General features: G+C 40.8%; 1 protein-coding gene across 1 annotated transcript in view; it reads right to left on the minus strand.

The window, feature by feature from the left end:
- LOC124620163 (neural-cadherin-like) overlaps positions 1 to 14,838 on the minus strand; it is a 115,046-nt gene that overhangs the window by 14,227 nt on the left and 85,981 nt on the right. The window contains exons 6-7 of the mRNA XM_047146833.1: positions 10,541 to 10,735; positions 1,158 to 1,313 (exon numbers count right to left, since the gene is read on the minus strand). Of these exons, the coding sequence (XP_047002789.1) occupies positions 1,158 to 1,313; positions 10,541 to 10,735 (351 nt within the window). The remainder of the gene's footprint in view (positions 1 to 1,157; positions 1,314 to 10,540; positions 10,736 to 14,838) is intronic.

Genomic DNA, 14,838 nt, shown 5'->3' on the forward strand with positions numbered 1-14,838 from the left:
TGTTCAGATGGACCAATGAAATACTGTTCAGATGACAGGAATATTAAGCACCAAAAACGTTAAAATAATAAGACAATGAGATTGCTTAAGATCTGAAGAGCTGGGCAGAAGCACAGTACAGGTTCATATCTTACTGGCTGCAGGCACATAGAGAACTATATCAACTGCACTGGTGTTGGTTTGCTTGCAACAAATTTTACACATAATTTCAAACCCTTAAGAAACTTTTTTCGCACTGACAATTTCCATAAAATGATGAAAGGGAAAAATTTCGGTGCTCATACAATAAAACCACCACATCAGGTGTGACATTTAACCATATTTGTGACACATTTTACAGACACTATCCACTTATAGCACTGAATGTACCTACAAAATTATATCATTATACAACACCTAGTTAAGGAGATATGTCATCATGAGCATCGAGCTGCTTGAAAACAAAACTGCTGGGTAAAATTTACTAGAGATACCAGTTAAATATGTGTACAAATATGTGTGAAATATATTAAATATAAGTGAAATATATGTCATATATGTGTTGGGTGAATTTTAACCATACATATTACTTACTATCTAGAAAGAAATACTCTGGGGGTAAGAACCACCAATCTCCTTACGGAGTGGGGGTGAAAATGTGGAGAAAGGAGGGGGAGGAGGAAATGGATAGACAGAGAGGAGAAAGGAGGACATGGACATGGATATGAGGAAGTAAGAACTGGATGGGGGTGGGGGTGGACAGAGAAAGTGAAGAGGAGGAGATGAACAGGAAGTGGGGGTGTAAGAGATATACACAGACAAAAAGGGGGTGGGGGGGGGGGGAGGGAGGAAGATCTCAAAAGAGGAAGGAAATAGGAGGAGAAGGAGAGTTGGGGGGGGGGGGGGGAGAAGATGGACAGAGGAGGGGGGAGCAAATGGACAGAAGGGGGAGGAGCGGATGGACAGAGAGGAGGGTGGAGGGGATGGATATCTGACCTAGGTAATTCGGGAACTCATCTAGTATAATAATAAAAAAAAGGGGTAATTTAACACAGTTATACAAAACAGCACATGCAGTGAATGAAGAAGCTGAGAATTTAACCCTTCATCTAATTAATATGTCACTGTTTCTCAAATTTATTGTTAACTATGAAATATTTACAATATCTTCTTCATACCTGCACACAAAGATGAAAAAGAACTAGCTGCTGTTCCACCACCTTCATAAATATACACATTCAGTTCATCTCTGTTTTCAGAAAGCAAATCAGTGTCAATTTTGTTTTTGTGTTCCATCAAGTATTTCGTGTCTGGTCCAGAACTTCCTTTCAAGTCTGAAAAGCATAGGATAAAAGTAATTCATTTTTATTTAATTGCCTTAAGTTCTACATCAGTGATGTCCAACAGTTCAACATTAAGTTACTATACAAGTGTTTTAGGATCTCACTGACAAACAGAGGATCATTTCATTTTAGTAACTATTCCCTCACATAGACAAATTTCTCATCTGTGTACTTCAGGCATCTGTAAATTTCTGATAATGATAGCAGCTACACAAAAATTAAAGGCATGTTCAAATAAATTATCAAGAGGTGTTTAAGTGCCTGACTGATCCTCATTATATGCTTGGTACTTTCACAATAGTGACTGTCCATCTCCCAGGATCATGGAAGGATTCTGTTTCATGTCATGAAATGCATCACTTATTTGGCCTATCAGGTCAGCCCTGAGGCAATTGGAGCAATGTACACTACAATCTTGACACAGATGCAAAGAAAAGAAAGTACTATCAGTGCAGTTAATAGAAAGCACTTAACAGAAAGCAGTGATGTCCCTTTAGAGCACCATGAATGTACTATGCATAAACTAATGGTAAGTTGCTCCAATTAAGAATGATGGCTTAAATAAAGGACTTGTAAAATGATTACCGACCGGCTTACAGAAGACCTTTGCTTGAGGGACAGAGGCAAATACATGTGTTTCTCATTGTTCCAAATGTGACTAGAGTGGAATACTTAAAAGAGGCCATATCGGTGAATAAAATATGGGTGGGGAAAGCATCATTATTAATATTTGGATGAAGAAAGCCCTCACAGATTTGATATAAGGAGCAAAATCCCAATACCTGCAACTTCTAAATGTAGTACTGCAACAACATTCTACAAATAATCACATGTCCAGTACCTGTATCATGTAAAATGCCACACATACTGGTTAAAGGTTCAATACACAAAATTCATACCATCCTTTAAATACATTATCCCCTCATCACCTCTTCCAAAATCAAGGCACTGTGCAGTAACACATGTACGCTTATAATCAAAAGTATGTTTATACACAGAATCAAGTGAAATTTGTGGCTGAATTGAGGATATTTTGGTAGGAGAATCATTAAAAAAAGTAGATGTAAATATTCTGCAGGGAAGTGTGTTGCAAATGTTGGTGTTCATGTTTTACATTAATGATCTTGCTCAAAATGTAAATAGCAACTTTAGATTTCTTGCAGATGATGCAGTTATTTGAATTGAAGTACTGTCTGAAAGAAGTTGCACAAATATTTATTCAGTCTTTGATAAGATTTCAAAGTGATGTAAGGATTGGCAACTAGCTTTCAATGTTCAGGTTTGTAAATGTATGCAGATCACAAAATGAAAAAAAATGTAATATCCATTGACTACAATAACAATGAGTCACAGCTGGCATTGGTCAACTCATTCAAAACTTGTATATAACAATTTTGAGAGATATGAAATGGAATGGCCACATAGTGTCAGTCAGAGGCAAAGGTGGTGGCAGATTGTGGTTCACTGGTACTTGAGAAATGCAGTTAGTCTACAAAGGAGACAGTATACGAAATATTTGTGTGATCCATCCTAGAACATAGCTCAACTGTGTGGGAACCACACCAAATGAGACTAACAGGGGATATTGAATAGATACAAAGATGGGCAGCACAAAAGGTCAAAGAGTTGTTTGAGCTGGGGGAGAGTGACATGAAGATACTAAGTGAACTGAACTGCCAGATGCTTGAAGATAGATGCAAACCACCCCATGAAAACCTACTTAGAAAGTTTCTAAAACCAACTCAAATGATGGATCTAGGAATATATTACAACACTGTACATGATGCTCCCATGGAGATCCTGAAGAGAAGATCACACTAAGTACAGGAAACATTTAAATAATCATTTTCTTGTGGTCCATACAGGAATGGAATGTGAGAAGCCCTAATAACTGGTACAATTTGATGTACCCTCTATTATGCGTTTTACAGTGGTTTACTCAGTACAGATGTCAATGTAGGTGTCCCCTGCTAGGAAACTGAGACTGGTAGATATATAAAACTTCCATCTATTTCCCCTCATCTCACCATATGTTCATATCAGTGGAGTCAGACAGGATGTAGGCTAGGATGGATAAAGAATCACACATGTAAACAACACAGTCTGGTAAGGCACACTGACGCAGAACAACAATTAATAATGAGTCAGCTGTGTTGCATTGCATACCAGGACCAATGTGATTCACTCTTTTGCATACTAACAATGAATTAAAATAAGATGTATATTACATAAAAATTATCTTCTGTGTGTGAGCAATTCCTTTCAAATTTCGTCAGTGAAATCCTTGAAATGCCTTAAATCCACATTGGGATGTACCCTCTGCTATGCATTTCACAATGGGTTGCCAAGTATACATATAGATCTAGATGCCTCATGCTAGCAAAACAATGCTTGTAGATAGATAAAGTACCCTCACAGAGACACCCCCCCCCCTTCTCCATCTCACTCACTCAGTCACACACAAACACACACACACAGTTGTACTCGCAACACACACTTTTTTTCTAACATTTGACAGTAGGAGGATGCCCTTTTAAGTTTTTACAAAAACACCGAAACAAATTTTCTTGGTAAAAATCATTCATTGTTTCTCAAAATAACTGTCTTTATTATTTTTAATCTTTCTCATGTGTTCAAACCAATTTGGGAAACTACTTTTTCCATTCTGATATTAATAACTCTTGTTTCTGAAGGGTTCAACAGCTTTGTGGATGAAATATCATTGCCCAAACATTCTTTCTTTAACATACAGGAGCAAGAAGAATTATTTGGGTGCTAAATTAAATGAACACAGATAAAAATACTTTAATTCAATTTTTTTCCACTTCAAATCATCAGTTGTTTTATGTGCTCTGTGACAGCTGGCATCATTATGCTGAAGCATTACGAAAATTTTAAGTTATTTTCCCTGACTTCATCAATGATATGCCACCCACAAATTGCACAGTGTTCAGCATCAACTGTTCTTTGATTCTCTACTGCAGTGGTCATGATACTGACATGTCCAGCGCAACCAAAGGAATAAGTGATGAATGTTTTTGTAGTATTCTGAAATAGACCATTCTGTTTGGTTTCTCATACTCTTAGAATACCCAAACTGTTGGTTGGTGCTTACTGTACTGCCCATACAAATATATCGTAACTTCATCTCCCATGATGATGTTTCAATATGGGTTTTGCATTAACTTGGTTGAATTACACCAACTGACACAATCCATTTTTTGTGCTTTAGTCAAATTGTTTGAAATCCATCAGGAAAAGTAAAATATGCACGAAAAGGCATCTTTGAAAGTCAATAATTTCCTAATGCCTCATGGCCCTGTATGAGTCACATATTTATTTCCTTCAATCATGTTACACACAACGTGGATGTATTTTTGTACAACAACCAATTTTGCCTGGTGTATCCTTGGAGTATTTAATGGTGGCATGCTTCAATAAAATCTTCTCTCAGTTTACAAGCCACCTCACTTTGAATAAGACACAAAAGCTTTTGATAGCTGTCTCAGTCATCATCTTTACAAGCTAAAATCAATGAGTGCCAGAGGTGGCATAGTGTTCCACTTATAAGTGCAATAGCAATGTCTGGAACTTTTGAGAGAGAGAAGAAATAATGCATGTGTGGAAGGTGAGTGGGGCAGTTCCAGCCCACAATAGGACCATGTCATTTTAGGTGGCCTGAGGAAGTGGTGCCATGTTTGGAACTGTTGCCATGTGCCTAGAAAAAAAATTTTGCCTAACAGGGTCGCCAGCCATTCAGACACTGAAGCATCATGGATTTGCGTACGTACAAGATGTTGCCTCCCCGCACTGTGTCGATCACAAGAACAACAGATGGCACCATGAGCACCACCGGAGCCCCTCCGTGCCAGGAACCTGTTTCCTCCACCATGTCATGTGTGTGGAACTGGATCAGCATGAATTCCTCTGCATCCCAGCTATGAAGGGTGGCACAAGCTAACACATTGACAGTTCACTCCACCAGAGTCCTGGACCAATTCCATGCACCAGCTCTCAGCAACCCATCAGAGCCTGGTCAGAAGGCACTGCAGCAGACCCTATGACTTTCCAGCAATATCCCAAGACATCTCTGTTGCCCAAATATGCTGAATGCTCAACATCCATCACTGGGGATTATCGGTGGCATAGCCTTCACGTCCCATTATGTTTATTTACTGTGTGTTCCTGCCATATGCCTGTTGGTGATTGAGAAGAGTTATACTTTTTTTATTAAATCTCTCTACTTTGGCCATAATAAACCCCAGTTCTTGTTTACCTAGGTCTTGTTATTTCTTATCAAGTGTCTCCCCATGCGAGACAACAGGGGGGACGAGGTATTTGGACCCAGATGATTAGGTGTGTGTGTTATTTTTCTGTTCCTTATTCTCCCAGGTCACCTGATATTTTGTTTCTTTTCCTTCTTCCTCTATGACCAAACAGCCAGTATCCAAACCCCTTGACATGACACAACAAATGTTCTTTCTGTGGGACTTGCAGCAGGTTTTGCAAGGGTTGGTCAGCACAGTGGCAAGCTTTACAACAGCAGCTGCTGGTGGCTCCCAACATCCTTCTTAGCCGGACCTCACAGTTAAAGGCGTTTGCAGTACACCTTTTTGACAATAAATTTACCTTGGGTAAACTACATGACACATCTTGTACAACATATTCTGGCATATGGTACCTCATGTGACGCCCATCGTAGGGCTTTTCTCCTTTCCTACGTTGGACCAGAGGTTTACTGCCTTCTGACGCTATTGAAACCTGAATCAGAACCACATGCTCTATCATATGAGGAACTAAAATTCTGCTTCCAAGAATATTATAACTCGCAGGTACACATTGCTGTGGTGCGGCACAAATTTTCCAGCTGCTGTAAGCAACAGGATCAGTCCTACAGGGAATGGGTCACGACACTCCGAGGTCTTTCTCGGGAATGCTAGTTTCAGTGTTAGGATGAAGTCTGTAAACAGTCTTACGCCTCATCACTCATTTGGGACATGATCCTGGTACACAACTCCGATAAGGGGCTTTGAACGGAGTTACTGACACTGAAAGACACCCCACTGGATGCTTGTCTCCAGCTCATTCAAGCATTTGAGCAGACCATCCATGCATCAGCTTTTGTACATGATCCTCCTCCTGTCTATGCAGCCCATCCTCGATCATCATGTGGAACACCTGCTGATGGTTGGGCTTTCCTCCACAGCAACCATTCTTCCAGTGCCTCTGCAGTTAGAACAATGACATAGTGGCAGTCAAAGGACAGCTCACAGCCCTCTTTCAGCGTGGGACCATAACCTGTAAAGGATGCCTCCTTGTCGTTGATACTCCAGGGGTGACTTGATCTCTTTACCGTTTTGGGACTGGAAGTGCACAATTTGACCAATAGCGTCCAGCCAGGTACTGAGATCTTCATGAGAAGTATCATTCAGTGTTTGAGCCTTCTACTATGAGTGTCATGGGATTTTAAGCACACATCTCCCTCCTCCAAACTGCCATGCCCCACTTTTTCAAGGCTCAGAACACTCCACTTGCTCTGAGGAATAAGTTACAGGTGGAGCTGCAATGTTTGCAAGATGATCTTGATGGCTGTTTCCAATAGTCAATAGTCCTTGCAAGTGCCTCAATGATGTTCGGAACATCTTACATGGGAAATGCTGGGCATAGTCAACTACCTAGGTGACATCATCATTGCGGGAAGGTTTGCACAAGACCTGGCTGATAACCTATAAGCTCTTTTCTTTGTCCTCCACACTGCAAATCTTCACTGTAACTTGGAGAAGTGCAGGCTTTTCATTCCTCAAGCAGAATATCTGGGACATATCCTCAGTGTCTCAGGAATTTGGGTAAGCTGCAATATGTCCAGTCTATGCAGGATTTACCACCACTGATGAATGTCACCACTTCAATCAGTATTGGGCCAACTGAATTAGCCATCATAAGTTCATTCCCCATGCTGCAACTACTGTTGCTCTGCTGCACAATCTCTTGTGCAGGAATGTGACATGGAATTGGGACATGACTTTCAGCCACACTTTCCAGGTCCTTAAGGGGGCATTGCTTCAGCCCACCTGTCTGATAGCTTACGATCTGTCACTTCTTGTGTTCATCACGGCAAATGCACCCAGTTACGGTGTACGAGTTGTCCGCTTGCATATAGTTGACGGCGTGGAATGACCAGTCACCTTCATTCGAAAATGTTGGTTTTGGGCTGGTGCAACTATGGACAAATAGAAAATGAAGCCCTGGCCATTGCCTATACTTTAAAAAAATTCTACAAGTATATCTATGGTCATCACTCTACCCTACTGATCAACCACAAACAACTGCTGGCACTACTTCACGCTGATGCCAACACTCCCACAAAACCAGCCTTCAATGATGAGCTCTGTTTCTTGCCAGTCATTCCTATGAAATTCAGTACCCATTCTCTGACTCATCATGCCAATGCTAACCTACTTTCATGGTGGCTGGTGGGTCCAGACTCCTCCTTTGATTCCAATCCAGAACTCTGTGGCCACTTAGATACTGAAGATGAAGCAGCTCTCACCTCACTACCTATCAATGCTAAGCCCATGGTCCAGCGTTCTGTGGAAGACCCAGGTCTTTGCAAACTTCTCCTTCTAGTTTGTTGGGGATGGTCATTGGACCAACGGCAGATGGTTAACCCAGACATTCAAGGTTATTGGCATTGCTGGCATGAATTCTCTGCCCTCAATGGTGTCTTGTTGCTTCAGGGTGGAAATGGCCTCCCTCGAGTGATCATCCCATCTTCTCTTCAATGCCAGGTTCAACACCTGCTTCACCAATGTTATTGGGGCATCATACTGACAAAACACCTGACACAGCAACATGTATATTGGAAATGGATAGACGTAACACTGCTGGCTTGGTGGATATCAGTATATCTTGCAAAAGGAAACAAGCAGCCCCACTAAGTTGCCATTTTCCACGATCGCAGTTATCGACCCCATGGTCATGACTTTGCAGGCCCTCTTCTCGGCCAACTGTGGTTCACTGCGGTTGATGCTGGATCTGGTTTTCCATAAATCTCCTGGAAGTCTTCTACATCATTTCAGCATGTGAGTCAAGCCTTGAACTGCATCTTTGAGATTGACAGTGTGCCAGAAACAATTGTCATCGACAATAGGCCTCAGTTTACATCCACAGAGATCACTTCTTTCTGCACATCCAGTGGAATTGCTCTCGTCCACACAGTGCCTTTCCACCCAGTGTCAAATGATCTGGTGGAGTGGCTTGTTCAAACATTTAAGGATCAGCTATCAAAGCTTCACCAGCGTCTTCCTTTGGGTGATGCACTCTCCACCTTTTTGGCCTCCTACCAACAGGAGGGGACCAGTCCAGCTAATGACTCCACCGAAGGCTGCAGCAATCTGTTCTCTCCCTGCTCCATCCATGGCAGCCAAGGAGCCAGCATCATGAGGTTGTCTGCATCGCTTTTCCATCTGTGATGATGTCTGGGTCCTGACCTTCTCTCAACAAGGCTGCCAATGGACTCTGGTTGTAGTGTTGCAATTGCTGGGACAGGAAATTGTTGACCTACAGCTCCCAGATGGTTCATGCCGTCGCAAACATATGAACCAAATCTACCCGTGGGAACTACTGTTGGAAACTGACACAGACTCAGGGCATTTCCTTGTTCTAGGTTCATCTGTACCACTGCAGGATGCCATTACCCAGGCACCATCTCTGGTGGCCCCTTTGTCTTTTCCTGTGGAGGGTGGTCTTTCAGTTCCCACCCCCAGGTCAACACCAATGCACTTTGACTGAAGTGCTCAGGCTCCAAACCCACCAGGGGGCCCTGCCGACACCATGGAAATAGACCCTGATGGCAAAATGAACTTTTGTGTCTCACATCCTCTTGCAGGGGAGGGATTCTGTTCATCTAAATGGATCGGTTACCGCTCAGACACTGAAGCATCATGGGTTTACATCTACTACTGTCTATTTCATCCTCTTTCGGGGGAGGGATGCCATGTACCCGCTGTTCACATAAATGGATCGGCAACCCCTGAGACACTGAAGCATCATTGGTTTACATATGTACAAGGTGTTGCCTCCCCGGACTGTGCCGATCACAACATGGATGACAAGCAGCAGGACAAGTACCACCAGAGATCCTCTGTGCCAGGGTCCTATTTCCTAGATTGACATGAATTCCTCCACGTCCCAGGTAAATAGGGCAGCGCTAGTCAACACACATCGGTAGTTCACTCCACTGGTGCTCTGGGTCAATTCATGCACCAGCTCTTAGCAGCCCATGAGGCAGAGACTGGTCAGAAGCCACAGGAGTGGGATCTACAAATTTCCTGAGATGTACATGTCCGCCAACTATGCCAAACTATCAGCCTCCATCACTAGGGATTATCAATGGCATAGTCTTCATGTCTGACTACATATATTAACAGTGTGTTCCAGGCATATGCCTGTTAAGTGTCTGAGAAGTTGTATTATTTTTTGTTGAGAAGAATTTTTTTGTTATTAAATCCCTCTGCTGTGGTCATAATAAACAACTGTTCTTGTTTAACAATGTCTTATTATTTCTGATCAAGCATCTCCCCGTGGGAGATACAGCAACGGTTGCTCCTGCCTCCTCACAACGATCAAGCATCTGTCTTTGCTTTTGCTTGATATCCAGAGTATGCCCCCATGCCCTACTAAGAATGAACCCCTGGTCTCTGTTAAAACTGTTGTTGTTTATTCTAATTTTGGGCACCTCCTTTATAACAGTATTTCAGTATGATGACACATGACCCAAAACTCTTATCTTTTCAAATTGTATCTTATGTCCGTTTTCTAGGCAATATTCAGCCATGGCCAACTTCTCAAGGTTCCCTCTGCACAATGCTCAGCAACAGCATGAATACTCTGTCCTATGTAAATGTTTCTGCATTCGCTTAGTACATCACACACACACACACACACACACACACCAGGAACTGGGAAGATCTACGCTGTGTTTAACAGAGAGTAACATATCTCATATCCTGGAGGCAGCCATCCATCCATTCAACTACATCTTTAAATATCTGCTTTGTTCAAATTATTGTTCAGTCTCTTTAGTACAACAATTTATTGTAGGTTACCTTAGTATTATAATTTATTTTAACAACATTTAAGGTTTTGATGTACAAAGACAATATTTTTACTTTATTAACAATGTTTAGTAACATTCGTTACCAACAACAAATTCTTACCATGTAGTTCCATGGAAACTGATGCCTCAGTTTCATTAATAGATGTTTTCTCTGGCTTTATGCCAGATGTCCCACCATTCCCACTTCCTGCTTTATCAGCGTAATTCATTACATTTTCTTGGATGTCATCTTTAACCTCAGTTCTCCTATGGATGCTGAAGAAATACTTGTAACTAATTAGACTAGTAGCCAAAACTGTAAGTTAAATGGTTTAATCATGTTTATTTTGTGATACATAATGCTAATTACATTAATAGCAATTTAGAATGTTAGCTACTTGTGGAAATAAATATGTGGATATACTAAAAATTGTAAATGAAGAGTTTCATCAGTTACTTGGTTCAAAATCCCAGACAGAATTTAAAGTCTTATACAGAACGACAATTATTGAACTATATGGGGAAAAAAATGTAAATTCGTTACAAACTACAAATGCACACACTTCATTCAATAAGTAAATGTCACTGCAGACATTCAGATTTAGGTTATGACATATTCGATATGCCTGCCAACCTCGGCAAAAATGTGGTGCAGATGAATGATGAAATTATGCATGACCCGCTGAAGTGTCAGAATATCGATGCTGTCAATGACCTCCTGAATGGCTGTTTTCAGCTCAGCAATGACTTTGGGTTTATTGCTGTACACATTGTCTTTGGTACAGCCCCACAAAAAGAAGTCACATTTTTTTTTAAACCGGAGAATATGGTGGCCAATTGAGGGCCATGCCAGTGGCCTCTGGGTACGCCAGATCCAGAATGCGGTCCCTAAAATGCTCCTCCAGGACAACAAACAGTCTCCCCCTTTGATGGGGTTGAGCTCCATCTTGCATGAACCAAATCTTGCCGAAATCAGGGTCTTGGATAATGGGAATGGAATCATCTTCCAAAACCTCCATGTACCTCTTGGTAGTCACCATGCCATCCAGGAATATCACAATGATTATTCTGTGAGTGGACATTGCACACCACACAGTCACCTGTTGAGGGTGAAGAGGCTTCTCGATTGTGAGATGCAGATTCACAGTCCTCCAAATAGATAAATTTTGCTTTTTGATGAACCCATCCTAAAGAAAGTGGGCTTTGCCACTAAACCAAACCATATTCACATCAAAGTCCTGTTCATCAATTCTGAGGACAAGTGCTGATGAAACACAACCATTGTTGCAAGGCCCTGGGCCTTAATGGCTGATGGGTTTGAATTTTGTAGGGGAAGAGATGCAGGTTTTCAACAACATTTTGTTGCAGTGTCTGGTTGAGCCCCATCTGTTGTGCAACTTGTCTGATTGATTTCCTGGGGCTGATTTGAAACACAGCACATGTCTTCTCAATGTTTTAGGCATTTTCACCCCTGGATGACCAAATTTCCAACACTGTCATCATGAACACTACCCATTCTCTCAAACTTGTAAATAAAATTATTGACTGTTAGCACACTTGGACCAGTTGTCTTCAGCTTGAACTCGGTCGCAAACTTCCTTTGAGCTGCAGTTGGGCTGTTATTGCTCATGCTGTAGGCCTTTGCAAGTGCTATATGCACAGGCACGCTGTACTGTGACATTTTCATGTGCAAATTGTCGACAACAAGGCATATGTGCATGTGCATACTAATTCCTATCATGTCCCACAGCCAAACATGCAGTTTGAATGTCCTAACTCAAACCGTTAAGAAATTATGACAATTTTATTTCACATAGTTCAATAATTGTCACAGTAGTTTTCACAGTGTGTATAGATCTTTCTACAATATACAAGAAATACAAAAACAGCGCTAAGTAAACTTTTAGTATAAGCAACTAGATGTTCAATATGTCTGACATGCATCTGGTGGGCACCAGATGTGCCAAATGCACTAAACTGTTGAAAAAAAAAGGCCTAGCAGTCTTGTGGAAAAAAACAAAGTTTTGCATATTAAGTGAATCTTTGAAATTTAAGTTTACTAATGAATGACATTCTTGTCTGAGGGATCCTGCAGTTGCATACATTTTAGAAAAGGTTTGACAAAGTGTAAGACATGAATACAACACCAGAAAATGAAACTGATAATACCTAAACATCTATAAATGCCTTTTGTGGCATTGGACAGACAAGTGCTCAAATGAGGAAGATTCCCTAATCATATGAGGGATATGTACATGTCAAATGAGGGCAGTTTCCACAAAACCCTGCAACTACAAGATTTGCAAAAATAAATTGTATATGTATGTGTGTACTTCTAAATGAGATAAACCCATTGCAGTACATGGACTTCATCAAAATTTACAATTTACCTGTTTAATCTTACACACTAAACTGAAATTTTAGAATTAGGAGACATTAAGAAATTCATATTCAATATGTTGGACAAGAAATGTGATACATCACTAATATAGGGAGTACAGTATATTGTCTAAAACAAGAGACTTTCTTGAATCAAGTGTTGTTTGCTCTTATTTATGCAACCCATAAATTAATAAATAAGGGCTAAATTGTGATATGTACTTATTTTAATTATGTTTCTGTCACAAAGCATTTACACTTTTTTTGTCTTGAGAGCAGATTGAAATTACTTGACTTGCAATAATGGTAAGTGAAGTATAAAAGAGAGGATAGGTCATTCACTACTCATGAAATAAAGTAGACACTGAGCACAGGCAGAAAGGCAGAATATACCAAACTGTCAGATTATGGCTGTCAGGCAAAGGTCCTGAGTTCAAGTCTCAGTCCGGCACACAGTTTTAATCTGCCAGGAAGTTTCATATCAGTGCCCACTCCACTGCAGAGTGAAAATCTCATTCTGGAAGCAAAATTCTTGATGGATTCTAAACTCCTCTTGGAAAGTAGGAACCATTCTTGAAAGCTAAACTCTTGTTGAAAACTAAAAATCTTCTTGTGATAAAAAAGAAAAAAATCATTTGACTCCAAGTGAGTAGACAAGTCCTGATTATGGTGCAAATAATGTAAATTTTGGAAATTTTGAAGTTTTCCCACATTTATGGCCAAATTTTGTATTATACAGTGCTGCTGAAGCAGACAATAAAGCCATTCTCTGATGATCACATTCTTTTTAAGTAGAATACAGGTTACAAATTGTTAAAGAATATTTTATTATTCACTATTGGAAGAATCTTGAATCCTATATCGAAGCAATGTATAATGGTATGACATGTGGGGTTGTTGTTGTAATGAGGACCATTTTTTTAAAGTTCCATTTACAGTTAAATAAGTGTTCCATTAGGGTGACTACTTGGTGCTCCTTGCAATATAGGGAAGTGGATTTTGATGCTCTTCACCTTTGTAATTACTGATTACCCCACCACATCGTACTAGTCACTGTGTATATTCAGTGAGTGTGTCAGGAAGAGTGTATGCCTTTGAATGTTTTGCCTGCTGTTTACTTGCAATAAATATATGAACTGAATGCCAGAAATGCCTCATTTTCAATGTAGCTCTGGTGTTGCCATTGATATAGGTAACCACAGTCCGTGCCCAGCGACAGTTGGTAGCACATCAAGAGATTCTGATAGATGCTAGTAGCATTCATGTGGCACAATGCCACAACAAATGATGCATGCCCACTGAGCCTGCTTCCGCTGGGTGTCAACAAGAGACAATGTGTACCCACTGAGCTTGTCTCCACCAGCTGTCAACAACAGTAATCTCTGCAGGATATAGGACAGCCTCATGGCAACCAGGATGAGTTCTCTGCGAGCTACTGAGCAGATTATGTAGTGTCATGGCATTCATAGTGTGTTGCTGAGTGATGACATCTGTAGCTGTATATATCAGTCTATGTTGGTACGGCAATAATTATTGTTGCTTGTGTAAAATACGAGGTCTGTCTAAAAAGTATCCGACCTTTGATTTTCGCCCACAAGACAGAGACGATAGTGCGGCACCCTGTACACAGTAAAGGAAGAGACCTTCATGCGCATGCATGAATTTTGTCCCCGCCTTCCAGTTCAGTCACTGAGTGTGGTGCTACACAACGTGTTCACTGGATTACTGATTCTCTCAAGATGACTGAATATGAGTTGAGCAAAAATTATGCATCCAATTTTATCAAAACCTTGATGATTCTCAAAGCAAAACAATTCGTAAGATTCAGCAGGTGTTTGGAGAAGATGCAATGCGTGTAACACAAATTAAATAGTAGTTCAACTGATTCAAAAAAGGCCGCACATCAGTGGAGAGTGATCAGCCCCAAACCGCTCAGAGTGCACCTGTTGTTGAGAGGGTGCAAAATTTGGTGATGGCAGATCGTTGTTTGACGTGCGGAAGATTGTCCAAGAGACTGGAGTGAGTAAAGATTTTGCACAT

The sequence above is a fragment of the Schistocerca americana genome, chromosome 6, assembly GCF_021461395.2.
Source record: "Schistocerca americana isolate TAMUIC-IGC-003095 chromosome 6, iqSchAmer2.1, whole genome shotgun sequence".
Classification (NCBI taxonomy): Eukaryota; Metazoa; Arthropoda; class Insecta; order Orthoptera; family Acrididae; genus Schistocerca; species Schistocerca americana.